The sequence below is a fragment of the Drosophila santomea genome, chromosome 3L (genome assembly GCF_016746245.2).
Source record: "Drosophila santomea strain STO CAGO 1482 chromosome 3L, Prin_Dsan_1.1, whole genome shotgun sequence".
NCBI lineage: Eukaryota > Metazoa > Arthropoda > Insecta > Diptera > Drosophilidae > Drosophila > Drosophila santomea.
This window is the reverse complement of record NC_053018.2, coordinates 1,829,178-1,842,196: the sequence shown is the minus strand read 5'-3', so window position 1 is coordinate 1,842,196 and position 13,019 is coordinate 1,829,178. Positions and strand designations below refer to the sequence as shown.

General features: G+C 41.7%; 2 protein-coding genes across 2 annotated transcripts; both read left to right on the top strand.

Moving 5' to 3' along the window:
- The first annotated feature begins 921 nt into the window (after positions 1-921).
- Positions 922-2,764, top strand: LOC120449073 (cuticle protein 7). The gene is made up of 3 exons (XM_039631372.2): positions 922-1,007; positions 1,105-1,236; positions 1,860-2,764. The coding sequence occupies exons 1-3, from the start codon at positions 993-995 to the stop codon at positions 2,253-2,255; spliced, it is 543 nt and encodes a 180-aa protein (XP_039487306.1). The 5' UTR covers positions 922-992; the 3' UTR covers positions 2,256-2,764.
- Positions 2,765-7,924: 5,160 nt separating this feature from the next.
- LOC120449072 (larval cuticle protein A2B) lies at positions 7,925-10,537 on the top strand. The gene is made up of 5 exons (XM_039631370.1): positions 7,925-7,979; positions 8,064-8,212; positions 8,475-8,571; positions 8,628-8,867; positions 10,160-10,537. Exons 2-5 carry the CDS (start codon positions 8,123-8,125, stop codon positions 10,315-10,317), a joined length of 585 nt encoding a protein of 194 aa, XP_039487304.1. The 5' UTR covers positions 7,925-7,979; positions 8,064-8,122; the 3' UTR covers positions 10,318-10,537.
- The last annotated feature ends 2,482 nt before the right edge of the window (positions 10,538-13,019 follow it).

Sequence of the window (13,019 nt, the reverse complement as noted above, 5' to 3'; positions counted from 1 at the left end):
TATTTATTATTTATATTAATTAGAATAATTTCTATTTCTTGTAGTGTACTATCACATTAAGCTAAAGATTTGATAGACGACGCCCGCTGCAAGCAAAATAAGGTATAGAAAACGTAGAACATAGAAAACTTAGTCTTGAAACCCACGAAACAGACGAGCGAACAAATTGCAACATGCTGCAGAAAAAACCATTGAGATTTTCGGAGGGGGTGCAACACCTCCGCCCACCTAATGCAATTTTAACTTATTTCAGCCATTGTCTTTTTATTTCATAAATATTTGTGTGTACGGCTAATTTTATTCGTGCGCGAAGATTGTTTTTGCGAGGTAGTTTAGTGCTTGCAAAGGCCATTTCAATTAAATCGTGATGGGAGATGGAAATATATAGATAGCCAACCTTTTTCCGATCATGATTTCATAATTAATACGCCTTAATAATGGCCAATTTGATATGTTAATATTCGTTTCATTAGATAGAACTAACATTTGGTGTCGTGTGTTTGAGGTTTTCCCTTCCATTTCACAATTATTTCTATTTCCATTTCGATTTCGATTTGCATACATCGCCGGTTATCTCACAAATCAGACCATTTCCAAAGACAAACCACAGCCAGCCAACAGTCGCTCCACATCTGAACCGAACTTCACTCTCGTTTTTTTTTGCGCTGAAAAGCATTAAATAATTGTGGATTTCTTGGGGAAAGGAGGGGGGCTTGCAGGGGCGTTGTGGGGGCCTCAACTTCTTGGGCTTCGCTCCGCAAAGCTCGGCTTTGCCTGGTATTTCAGTATTTCATTGTACAAGTAGTTTTGTTTTTGCCCCTGCTGACCGACTGGCATTCGGCTTTTTGTGGCTCGGCTCGTGTTTGGGCCGCTCGGGCGTTGTCTTGTATATAAAAGCGGCTTCCTTCTTGGTTCTAGTTATCAGTTGAATCCAGCTCAACGTACAGCACACACTCGCGTCTGCAAGAAACAAAATCCCAAAAAACCAAACAATGGCATTCTTCAAAGTGAGTGAACAGGACAGCCCTGTGACAGCCAAAAGTGCTATGTGATCCAATCGAAAACTAAATACTAAATAACAAACCCCTACCCCCTGTGATTTAGTCCCTGATCTGCCTGGCCGTCCTGAGCGCCGCCTCCGCCGGAGTCCTCCACGGACATGGTGCTGGTCTCTACGCCGCCGCCCCGGCCATCTATGCCGGCCATGGTCACCACGACGAGGGAATCGATTACCATGTAAGTGTCCAACTAGGCTCCAATGTAACCAAGAAAAGGACTTACTCTCAAAGTAGCGCAGAAGAGGATTACTAACTCTTAAAGAACATCAATGTCCTATCATTTGACTCTTTTAAAACGCACATTTCAAAATTGTTACCTTCTAATTGTATATTACCATCGCATCTTATGGGTTTATTGCCCTTTTAAAATCAAAAGATTGCAACCACAAAATTACAAGACCATTCTGAGCTTATAAGTGCATGCAAACATCTTGACTCAAAAAAATTACTTATACGACACGTAATCCTTCTTGGCAAACATCACGCATACGACCTGTAAGCCTGAACAAGTTATACAGCCCAGTGGCTGTAGAGGCAATCATAAAATTATGCTTAATATGCCCTAAATCTGACACCACCAGTCTGCACAGCCTCTCACCCACTCCTCCGCTGGCCAGCGATGTGGATGCTGGTGGCCCAGGGTCACTGTGGCATTTGCCATTTGGTCGCTTGGCCATTTTCCCACGCCAGCTCCATTAGCATGGCCAGCTGCTTTGAGTGCCGTGTGGCATGCACATGAAATTAGCACCCAATGCGAGCGAGTCCGCACTCTTCTCATGGAATCTTTATACCAATCCGCAGGCCTACCCCAAGTACCACTACAACTACGGAGTGGCTGACTCCCACACCGGAGACGTGAAGTCGCAGCACGAGGTGCGCGATGGCGATGTCGTGAAGGGATCCTACTCCCTGGTGGAGCCCGATGGTTCGGTGCGCACCGTGGAGTACACCGCCGATGACCACAACGGCTTCAACGCCGTCGTCCACAAGACCGGCCCCACTGTGCACCACGCTGCTCCCGCTGTCGTTGCCCACGCCGCTCCCGCCGTGGTCCATGCTGCTCCGGCCTATGCCCCTGCTATTGCCCACCATGTGGCCGCCGCTCCCGCTGTGCCCTACGCCGGATCCCTGGCGCATCAGGTGCCCGCCTACGGATACGCCACCCACAACGCCCACGCGCATGTGGCCCACTACTAAGGATGTGGAGCAGCCCGCTGGATGCACCACCTGAAGCACCACCTGCACCGCCAACACCACTCTTCTGTAATTTATTAAGCACGTTGACGACCTCACAAAACGGATGATCGATCCACTGACGAAGCCTGCTAAAATACTCAGTACCACAGTCATGTCCATCATGTCCTGTCGGGGATTCCCCGGATTTCCCCCGACAGCATCTGTCTCCTTCACACACACACACACATTGCCGTCTCTGTCTCAGCTTTCGCGCAATTCTCTCTTTTGTTTGTTAACCAACATTCTCTTTAATTGTAAATAATGAAACATCGAGTGAGGAACAAACGCCCATCCTGCCACACGCCCACGAAGAAGAACCAACCTGAAAAGATGAAGAAAACGAACAAAATTTAAAAAAATAATAAAAAAAAACACATGTATTATAATAACTTTGTGTATACTATAAGTTTGAAGCTGAAACGGCTGACAATGCTATAAATACAAAATGTAGAGAATTATAAAAATTCAAATATCTCGTTTTTTACTGCTTTGATTTGGCCCCTCTATGTGCACAGATTGCATTAAAGAATTTAACTTAGAAAATATATATTTAGTCCAAGATTTCTTTGGCCTTAAATGCCATTAATTAGTTGATTAACATTTCTGTTCAAGAACACATTCACTTTCAAAAGGCAATCGATTCCAAGTATCGGTAATTATGGTTCCCATTAGTTATGAATGTTATGGAAATTGTTGGGTAGAGCACTTCGTTGGGATCACGCCACTGGATTTACAATAATCGAGTTGGCTAATTTGTGGGCGTTAGTGGAAAAGGTGAAGGTAATCATGGGCAGTTTATTAACATTGGATCCGCGAATAACCAGTTGGTGTTGATTAACTTATTATTTATCAGTAGAAGAACTCTGCCATCTGTTCACTTGCAACGTTTTCTTTACAAGTCTTGACTAAAATTAAAAAGCAGAATAAAGTTTTGTATATTATGAATTCTTAAATAAATATGTCAAATAAAATCTAAAAGCTTTTATTTATTGTTGAATTAATAGTGTGCGTAGGAATCCATACTTAGGGATATTAAATAGATGTACTCACTATTTTCGGTTTCTGCTGTATAATGTTGTAGAAAACTTTTAGGCGTGGTTTTTTTTTTTGTAAAACTTAAAGCTCCGCTTTCAAATTAATTCTTGGAGGTCTATAAAAAAGACGATGATGTGTGCTTTTTGGCTGTTTTCTTTAAGACTAAGAGTCATAGACGACTTTTAAGCTAAACAAAAAACCAATTCGAGGCTTTAGAAAATTATGCCACATTATAAGTATTTAAGATATTTTTGGTCTTTAAACATCTTGACTTTTTTGTTTACTATTTATAACAATGAAGACTATTACCACAGTTTAGAGATTAGGGAAAATTCTTAATAAGAGATGACTTCATAATGAGCTTCCCTTTTTATTTGATTACAAATATATAACAATGTAAGTCCCTAGGAAATGCCAAACAACATTGTTTCGCTCCTTTCCAATAGATACATTACCAATAACAAATAACAAGGTCGATTGATGCCACATGGAAAACCACAATTTCCCTATCCACTTACGCACTTTTACTTTTGTGCCCATTGGAAGTCACCGCAGAATTGTGCCCCCAATGGAGTTGCCCCCCAGTGCGGTCACAAGTTCGGGGGCATCTCTCCAGTGAAGACAATAAACAAATAAAGCATAACTTAAAACATTTAAGTCACAAGAGATGAGTGTGCGGGGGCTTCCGCATGCAACAAATCTTCGTATTTCCGTCACTTTTAACGTGCGAACAAGTCGCAACAAAGACAAATATTGATCTCTTAATAGGCACAACGTGGTTTTTGGTCTATGCTCTAGACAAATGGCCAACGATCAAAACAGAGACGTCGGGAAAATGGTGCAAAAATGCTGGCTGAGAGAAAAAGAATTTATCAAAGATCAGTGCGCAGCGAAGCGTTTAAATGTGCGCATTTTAGAGCTGGAAGCAAAACAAAAGGGTGAATATGCCATACGTGGTCTTCATTAATTCACTTGAAACGAAAAAAGAGCGGACAGGTGCCGCCTTTGGGGGCGGATTCTCCGTCCATTTAAGGTCAAGAAGTAGGAAATGCCGGAAGGAAGTTTCCGATGGCTAACTAGATTTGAACTCAGATGTTCAAGACGAAGTACTTTTCCCTTGTGCCAAAATGTGAAATCTCAATGTCGAGTGGAATGTAGACTCGCATCTGCTGCTCCAGTAACCTTTACTTAGCCAGCGACTTCTTCATAGATAAATGACAGTTACTAAGTCTCGGCATTATGCTACTCTGTTTTTTCTCTGTTTTTGCTCACTTCGACTAGTTGACATTCAAGACGACTGCCTCAGTAAACTGTCGCCAACACGTGCTCTCTATATGGCATCCATTGCAGTTATAGTATCTTGGTATCTGGGGGTCTGTATTGCTGTATGTGGCGGCAACATTAAGATACAACTTCTGAGATACAAATCTGTCGGAGCTGATACAATTTATAGATAATAAAATACCCCGACTATAGGCTACTGGTTTCGAAAGATGTGCAGAGGGCTGAAGAAGTATCTTGTCGAGCGATTTATTAGTTGCACACTGCCACTTGTAACAAATTTGTATACCCTGTCAAGCACATGCCAAAAAAATACTTTGAAAATGCATAAAATTCAATTAGCAATATAAGCACCACAAAAATCGGCGATTAAATAAACAATAGTACTAATTTAATGTTGAAATGAAAGCATATTAATAATATCACGTATACGCAGTGTAGATTGCATATGCTTTTGGTCATTGGGCTGTAAACCACTGTAAAATGCTAAATGTCGTCTGACTGCCTGCGTAATTGAATAACGCCATTAATTGCTGATTAATGTTTGCCAACTGAGCGGAGATAATTGAACAAAGTAAAGTAGAAGCGGGCATAAATAATAAGAGACGGACAGCCCATCTGCCGAAGACAGCAGTGCCTAATCAGGGCTTCGACTGTCGGAGTCAATTATATAACAATGTTAACTGGATTAGTTGGGCCGTTAATTTGATGCATGGCAAACAGTCTGCAGCAAATTGGCCGCCGAGGTGCGAAATTTATGTTGGAGGAAGAGACGATGGACTGTAAGACCCAGAGGCAGCCATTCATTTGCATTTTATTGCCGCGAACGCGTTTGCATTTGCCACGGGTCATTCTGTAACAGACTGGCCATGTTAACAATGGTCACTCAATTGGAGATGCGGCAGCTGAGGCGGAGTCACTGGACCATGGCCAACTAAGGGCGACAACAATGACAGCCCCAGCTGGACTTGGCAGTATCATTCGAGAAACAAGTCTAAAGACGCCCACACTCCCAAGACCCACGACTTGCAACATACTCCATTCCCCATGTTGCAAGTCAGTTGTCGAGTGCTCCATTGTCAAATTAGTCGGTGTGCAAACAAGCCGAAATTAGGTGACCAAAGTAAACCGAGTCAAAGTCACCGGCTTATGAATGGTCTCTGGATTTGGCCAAACTGCGATCTCATGGTAATTGCAATGCCGATTCCCCAGGCTGAAGCATGTTGGGCAGAATGATCTTCCCATTCACGGGATGAAAATAAAGGTATTAAAAAGGAAGTACGTGCCTAAGAAATCCAATTTAAATCGATTGTATTTAATATAAATGCACAGAGAAAAGAGGCTTGAAGGCAAATAAGAAGTACAACTTTTAGAAAAGTATCATTTCATCAACTGATTCACATTTAGCCATTGAAATTTTTGTTGAATTTAACCGACAAGAATATTTCACTTCCTAATTCCAAATTCGTAGTTCCCATCCCACATAAACTTGCCCCTGGAAATGCCACGTTTAAGAACATTTTAGAGGAATTCCTCTGTTTATGAATTTTCTTTGGCTTGGTTTTTTTCATAGGCCAAATATATTTAACATAAGTTAATTGCCAGAATTCAGAAAACAATGCCCAGCCACGCACATGTGTCTGTCAAGATGTCTGCTTACTCAGCAAAAAGAACGGTTTGGAAAAACCTGCGAGTGCATATATGGAAAACCTTCGGAAAACGCCGACAATCGCTGACTGAATTTTCCCAAGTCTAGGTAGCAAAATGCTTTTTGGCAGCATGCAAATTGACTTAATCTAGTATTTAGTTTTACAAAAACCGCAGTCCAAGAGAGACAATTGTTTCCAAGCCAAAGTCGAAGGTCTGTTGGTTGTTTTTCTTTTTTGCTCGGGTCAGCTGGAGATTACTTCTGAAGCACCCCTCGTTTAATTAGAGTCTTTAGCACGCCCCTCGCCATGGTTAATTGTGTGAAAATGAAAATGCCCAAGAAATGCCGACCTGGACATTAAACTAGCCCACATTATTAGTCGCACAAAAACCTAAGGCTTCTGCGGTCTGTACATAATTTGGATTACTTTGTAGGCTGCCAGACAGACCGCAATTGGCACGTTCTCGTCTTTTCTCAAGGGTGTGTAACTGCCATAAATTGCAGATTGAAAATCTGTCTCAATCTGCTTTGTGGGCGCACAAATTAGCTAAAAAGATGAGAGCATCTTGCATGTTACTTCTTTAGAGGTTCGAGGTTTTAAAGTCATTTAAAAACTTTAAAATTAGGTGGTTTTCTGTTTACAAACTTGGGGGGCATATTTATTTGTGACCTATTTATACAGTTTCTAAACTTTAAAGCTTCAGTGGTAATGTTATACATATTATACTATTCAAACTAATTGTTAGTGCAAAAGCAAAGGTCAGATTCACAACAGCTTAGGAAAAGCATTTATTTGGCATCATAAATTGTCCTGCTCCAAAGACTTTTGCCGTCATTTCAGCCCAGATTGGAAGCCAAGTTTGAAGCCTAGTTTAATGCGCTTGACCTTCAAGTTGCATTTAGCCGACAAAAGACAAAAGACCAAAGCGGGTGCAGTGGCCATAGTATCTGTTACCATTACCAGTACAAGTTGCTGGTCCTAACCACTGTCATTGAAGTAGATCACTGAGAATTTCGCATGTGCCGAATAACTAGGGCCTTATTGTGCTGCAATTGCAACTTGACCCGATTTGTGTTTGATTTACATTTTTTCGGTTCTTGTCAGCGATTTATTTTGATTTCGATTTCGCTCTTGGTTTTCGCTGCTCTGACCTGCATTAAGTTGTTAGTTAAATTGGCCACAATCATTTCTTGCAGAAATCAAGGAAATTAATGATTAACTCCAATGATTAATCTCGCATAATTCTGAGCTGAAAAGAAGTGATTGTTCCAGATGACTTCATTGACAATCGCTGGGGGATTGGCAACGGATTTGAGAAATGTGTCGCAGATCAACCAACAAAACACAAGACAACGCCACCCCATTCAGCGGATTCATTGGATTCGGTGGATTCAGTGGAACCCGGCTGCGTTTGGCAACATCCCATGGATCCGTGCTGCAACTTCATTCACATGGCCGGGCATCTACTTGCCACTTTGCCCGGCGAAGAGTGGCTCACCAGACTGGATCACCGATCACCATTCGCCACAGCCGAGTGACTGAGAAACCAAGCGTCTTGGCATTGTGCCTGCTCTCTGCCGACGTCTCTGCCGGCGTCTACTGCGCTGCTCGCGACTTTCGCACATTTCGCGCTTATTTAATGGAAACTTGCTTTTAGAATCGCCACAGTATTCCGGGCAGCTCGGTGGTGTTTGTATCTAGTGCCGTTGAAATACTCCAAGTAAATCTCCTGAAAATATCAAAAAATCTCCAACACAGTGCGGTGTTTTCTAACGGATACGATATATTTTGTGTTTATTTTTAGCAAATATTTTCCTCGTTTCAATCGCATTTGAAGCAATAAATATAAAAACCAAGTACAAAATGGCAAACTTCGTGTGCTTCGTCGTCCTTTCGTTGGCTCTCTTCGCAAGTGTTGCTGTGGCGCGACCGGGATATGCCCTGGATTACTATGTGAGTTTTCAAGTGATTTTACCATGAAGTACAAATCATTACGCTTTAAAAGGACTTGTTTACGTATTAAAAAAGATAAAATTGTTACAGAAAAGTTACATCAAATCGAAAAAATCCTTTTTTAGAATCCTAAAGTACTAGTTATTCTGATGAAGTTTCATTTAAAGTTCATTTTTAACATTATTGAACCCTACAATGTTATAAATATATTCCATTCTTAAACCTTTATCCCTTAATCTTAATCATTCTGTTCTTCAAACAGGATCATCCGAAATACGCCTTTAACTACGGAGTGGCTGATCACAGCACAGGAGATGTGAAGTCACAACACGAGACGAGAGATGGAGATGTAGTCAAGGGTAGGTGACTAATGGATGATCTGCAGACTGCGCATTTCTATATCTTTTATCTACAGGTCAGTACTCTCTGGTTGAGCCCGATGGTTCCATCCGCACTGTGGATTACACGGCGGACTCCATTCACGGCTTCAACGCCGTGGTGACCAAGTCTGGACCCACTGTGCACGCCCAGGCGGTGGTGGCCAGTCCCATTGTGGCCCACAAGCCCGTCCTGACCCACTATGAACCGCAGGTGGTGAAGCATGTGGCTCCAGTGGCCCACGCTCCTCTGGTGGTGGCCTCCCCGGCGCCGTATGGTGAGTGAAGAACTTCTGGGACAGGATATGGGCTAAAGACTTTAGAGAAGGGATTAGCAGCACCTTTATAGTTGGCCTTCACCTCTGGTGGCACCTCTTCTTTCCCCACTCCTCCATAGTCATCTTTCTTGGGGTTCCGCCCACCCATTTCCACGTGTTCTCTGCTCGCTTTTTCAGGCATGAACACATATCGCATGCTAAAGCTGTTCAGGCGGCATGCCAACTATCTGAACAATCAGTATCGCAAATTGCGCCCAGACGAAGACGACATCGACAACGGCTACGATGGTGATGATGATCTTGGTTTTGACGCTGATTACTATGCAGCCTACTGAACGTTCTGAGCTGTCTGAATAAGTTACCATAATTTCATTGTAATCTCATCTCATTTCTAGCTTGGGTGGCAGTTGCATTGGCAATTTCATTCAATAAATTGCAATTAGTCTCACATTTGTGGCCAGTCAAGCAGCTAAGCTGAATCATGGGTTGTAAAACTGGGCTGGAAATGTGTAACATCATATGGTTGACTAATCCGCGCCGACACGCCTCCTTAGTGGGTTACCTCATTTTGCTCCGATCGGAGCCAAAGATCTAGCTATGTTTATGCACTTTCCGTCTCGAATTTCCCACACAGATTATGTCAGGTGCATCATCTTCCAAAAAAACAAAAATAACAACAGCCACCGCAGCATATTTTTCACGAAAATTGCCGTTTCTTCTTCGGCCATTTCCCTTCTCCCTTTGCTTCACAAGACTTTAGCATAATTTTCTCAATGTCGCAACGCTTTGGGCCTGGGAAATGAATACATGGTTGGATATTCATGTGAAAATGCATAATTGTTGTGGGTGCTGCGGTGCAATTTTAATTGAGAATTATCAGTGAAACGCACAGCAAAAGAAATCAGCAGCCAAAACAAAAGACTTAGGCAACGAACTTGCGTGCATGCAAAACGACGACAAAAGTAAAATTTCAACAACAAAACATCAGGCATAGAAAAACGAAGCAAAACAAAACGAAAACAACACCTGTGACCAATTGACTGACAAATTCGTGCACAAATAAATTATTTGCAAGGGGGCAAAGAAATGGCCAAAGAAACTGCCTCGGTCAGCATTGAATTGTTACCGTATTTATTTTGGCCAGTTGAGCTACTTGCCAACAATGGCAGACGGTTAACAGCTGTTACGGCAGTTTAGTTTTTTGTCGGTCATTATTACAACAGAGCGAAATAAATCTAAGCCAGTCTCCCCCTCGCAAAAACTAAAGTCTCTATATTTATTCGATCTTCAAGTGGCCAAGCACTATGCTCCGGCGGCAGCTGCACCCATCCACTACGACTACGATGATGGCTACTACAACCAGGGCCAGCAGTACGAGTACATCCCCCAGTACGACCAGTACAGCGGGCATTACGGCCACTATGCGAGTCCCTATGCGGGCCACTACTAGGACGCACTCCGAGCTCCCAGTGGATTCACTTCTTAGTTACTTAAGCCCGCTTAGCTGTACGCCTCCACCTGGAACTTCAATGGATTCTCTCAGTGTAGCTTGCGAAGGAATTCTGAGATCTACGCTGCGCGGTCAAACAAAAGGGAAACATCAAGGTTAATCTTACTTAAGTTATGCAACAAATTTGTAAAATAAAGATTCGAAAAAATGTTTAAGTGAAGTAATATACTTTGTATTATTTTCTTCGTTGATTCCGTAAGTTTCTTCGTACAAAATGAAAAAAATGTATGTAACTGCAAGGTTTCAAAACTTCTTTACTCTTAACTAATAAACCTAATATTGTTTCTATGAATAGTTTATAAATAAGTTCTATGGTTTTGTAATGAGCATGATGACTTTAAGTAATTATTATGCATCCACCAGATTCCGCCTTCCATGTTGGCGTTACAATTTCCACTTAGCAAACCATTTATTCAGTTTGCACTACCCATTTGGGGAAGCTGCAATCGATGTCTCATGGCCAATTGAACGCACCAAAAGCTTTGCATTTCATTATCGCAAAAATATTGCCTTTCAATGTTCAAAGTTGTCCGTTTCCGTTGAGGTTTTCTTTCAACAAAAACAAGACATTTTCACGGTCTGCAAATTTGTAGCTCCAACTTACATAAGATGTTTTTCGTGCTTGTATCATTGTTTGTTTAGATAGCTTACTTCGCTGACTTAATTGGGGGACTCAAAACTTCTCTTCCGGTGACTTTTGGCTGACCGGCCAAACGGTCAAAGTAGGAAAAGCTAAATAAGATAAGAAAAAGCTTTTTATTTAAATTAAAGCTGGGCTTGGAAAAACCTTCCAACTCATGGTTTTGAGCTTCACTAAACTTGTTTCACCAATGACTAGATTTTGCTCTGCATACTTATGGGGCTAAGTTTCCACGATCAAAAAGTTTTATCAACTTTTGCATGCTAAACGAAATGTAACACCCTGGAGTCATAAATGTCGTTAATATGCAGTTTATTATTATTTTTATTTGATTTTTTATTAGTCAGCTATGAACACACGTTTTGTAACACAGCAACGTATACTTAATATATCAGCGAAACATCACAGTCGCCTAACTGCATATCTCAGCTGAGATCTGGATAGCTGTTAATCTGCGTACATGGGACAACATAGAATTAACCAATCGGTTAATTAACAAATAAATTGAATTCGGATTCGATCTTAATAACTACTAATGGTTCTGACGACTTGTAATTGCCCCACACCAACGGACAGCTGCCTAGCACCACGCAGTGGATTTATCTAATATGTTTCCATCTCTGGCCGCCGGCAATTACACAACGGATGTGGATAGCTCGCCAAGTCAGCTGGAAGCGTCTTCTTAGTGGCCCGTCGTGTTTGTGGCCCAAGGTTACGGACCAAGAACTGGTATCGGCAAACATTTCTCGGTCCGAGCTGCTTTGCATAAAACGCAGATTAGCCCGCTGAATGTATGCGAATGCTAAGTTATGGATTGCATTTGCGCCTCACAAAGTATTGATATAATTTGTTCCAGTGTGATTGCATCAGAGTGCAGCGCTCAGTGGAGCTTGCCCAATCTAAAATCATTTGGGCGCATTAGGATTGAATTAAAATTGCTGGGATTGTGCGGGCTCCAATGAAAGTGACAATTAACAAACCAAAACTGAAGCTGTTAAATAAAAATTGTTTTTTTGCCAGGCTTTTTGGACAGGCCGTCGTCGCCTGAATTTCCTCGAGAGGTCTGAGGCCCCAGAGCAAAAGTCTGAACCCAACCCGGCCCGAGACGTCAAACCTCAATTATAGCCAAAAAGCCAAACGCCAGCAGCAGCCTGGCCGACTCCTATATATCAAACATATGGCCATATATATGGTACTACTGGTATATATATATATATAAATATGTGTGTACATACATATGTGCCGGCACACAGGTTGCCAAAGTGGACAATTTAATGTGGCTGTCATGTTAAATGCCAAGCCAATAATTTAAGCCTCATTTTTCGTGGCTAAGAAATGCTTCAGCTGGGTGGCAAACAGTTCAAAGGAAATGGTGCACTTACAAATTGAAACTAGAAAATGCTGAATAAGAATAAGACAAAATGGGGCATGAGACAATAAAATGGGAGCACATAAGTTTGATGCGGTTTATTATAGCAACCACACATTTGGCACTTCATTGGTAGAGTATAATAATAAGGAAGAACATTAAGATCCACACTAATTTACTTTCAAGTCAATTTAAATCTATAAAACTGTTTAAAGCGAGGAGCATTAAAAATAAGGAAGAAGTAGAAAAAGCCATAAACCTAGTTTCCAATTTTAATATTCTGTTGAACATAATAAATATCTTGAGCAAAGTCCAATTGCATTTCATTAACAGCCAATTTAAAATAATCGACCATGATTACTTCCGTCTGGTGGCCAAACAAACTAACTTATTAATTGAGCCCGATCACGTGCCCAACTCCCAGTTGATCGGCATCGCATCGATTCGACTTGGTTCACTCGAAGCGATTTGTGAAACCACAAATAAATCTATTTTGCAAACCCTCTTGAACCCTGTTTTGCAAACCGCAAATAATGTTTTCAATAAACAATGTATTTTTGCTATGAGCCAGCTCAAAATTAAGCCATAAAAGTCTGCCGAGAGGTGAGCATCCGAAACCGGCTAAACTGAGAG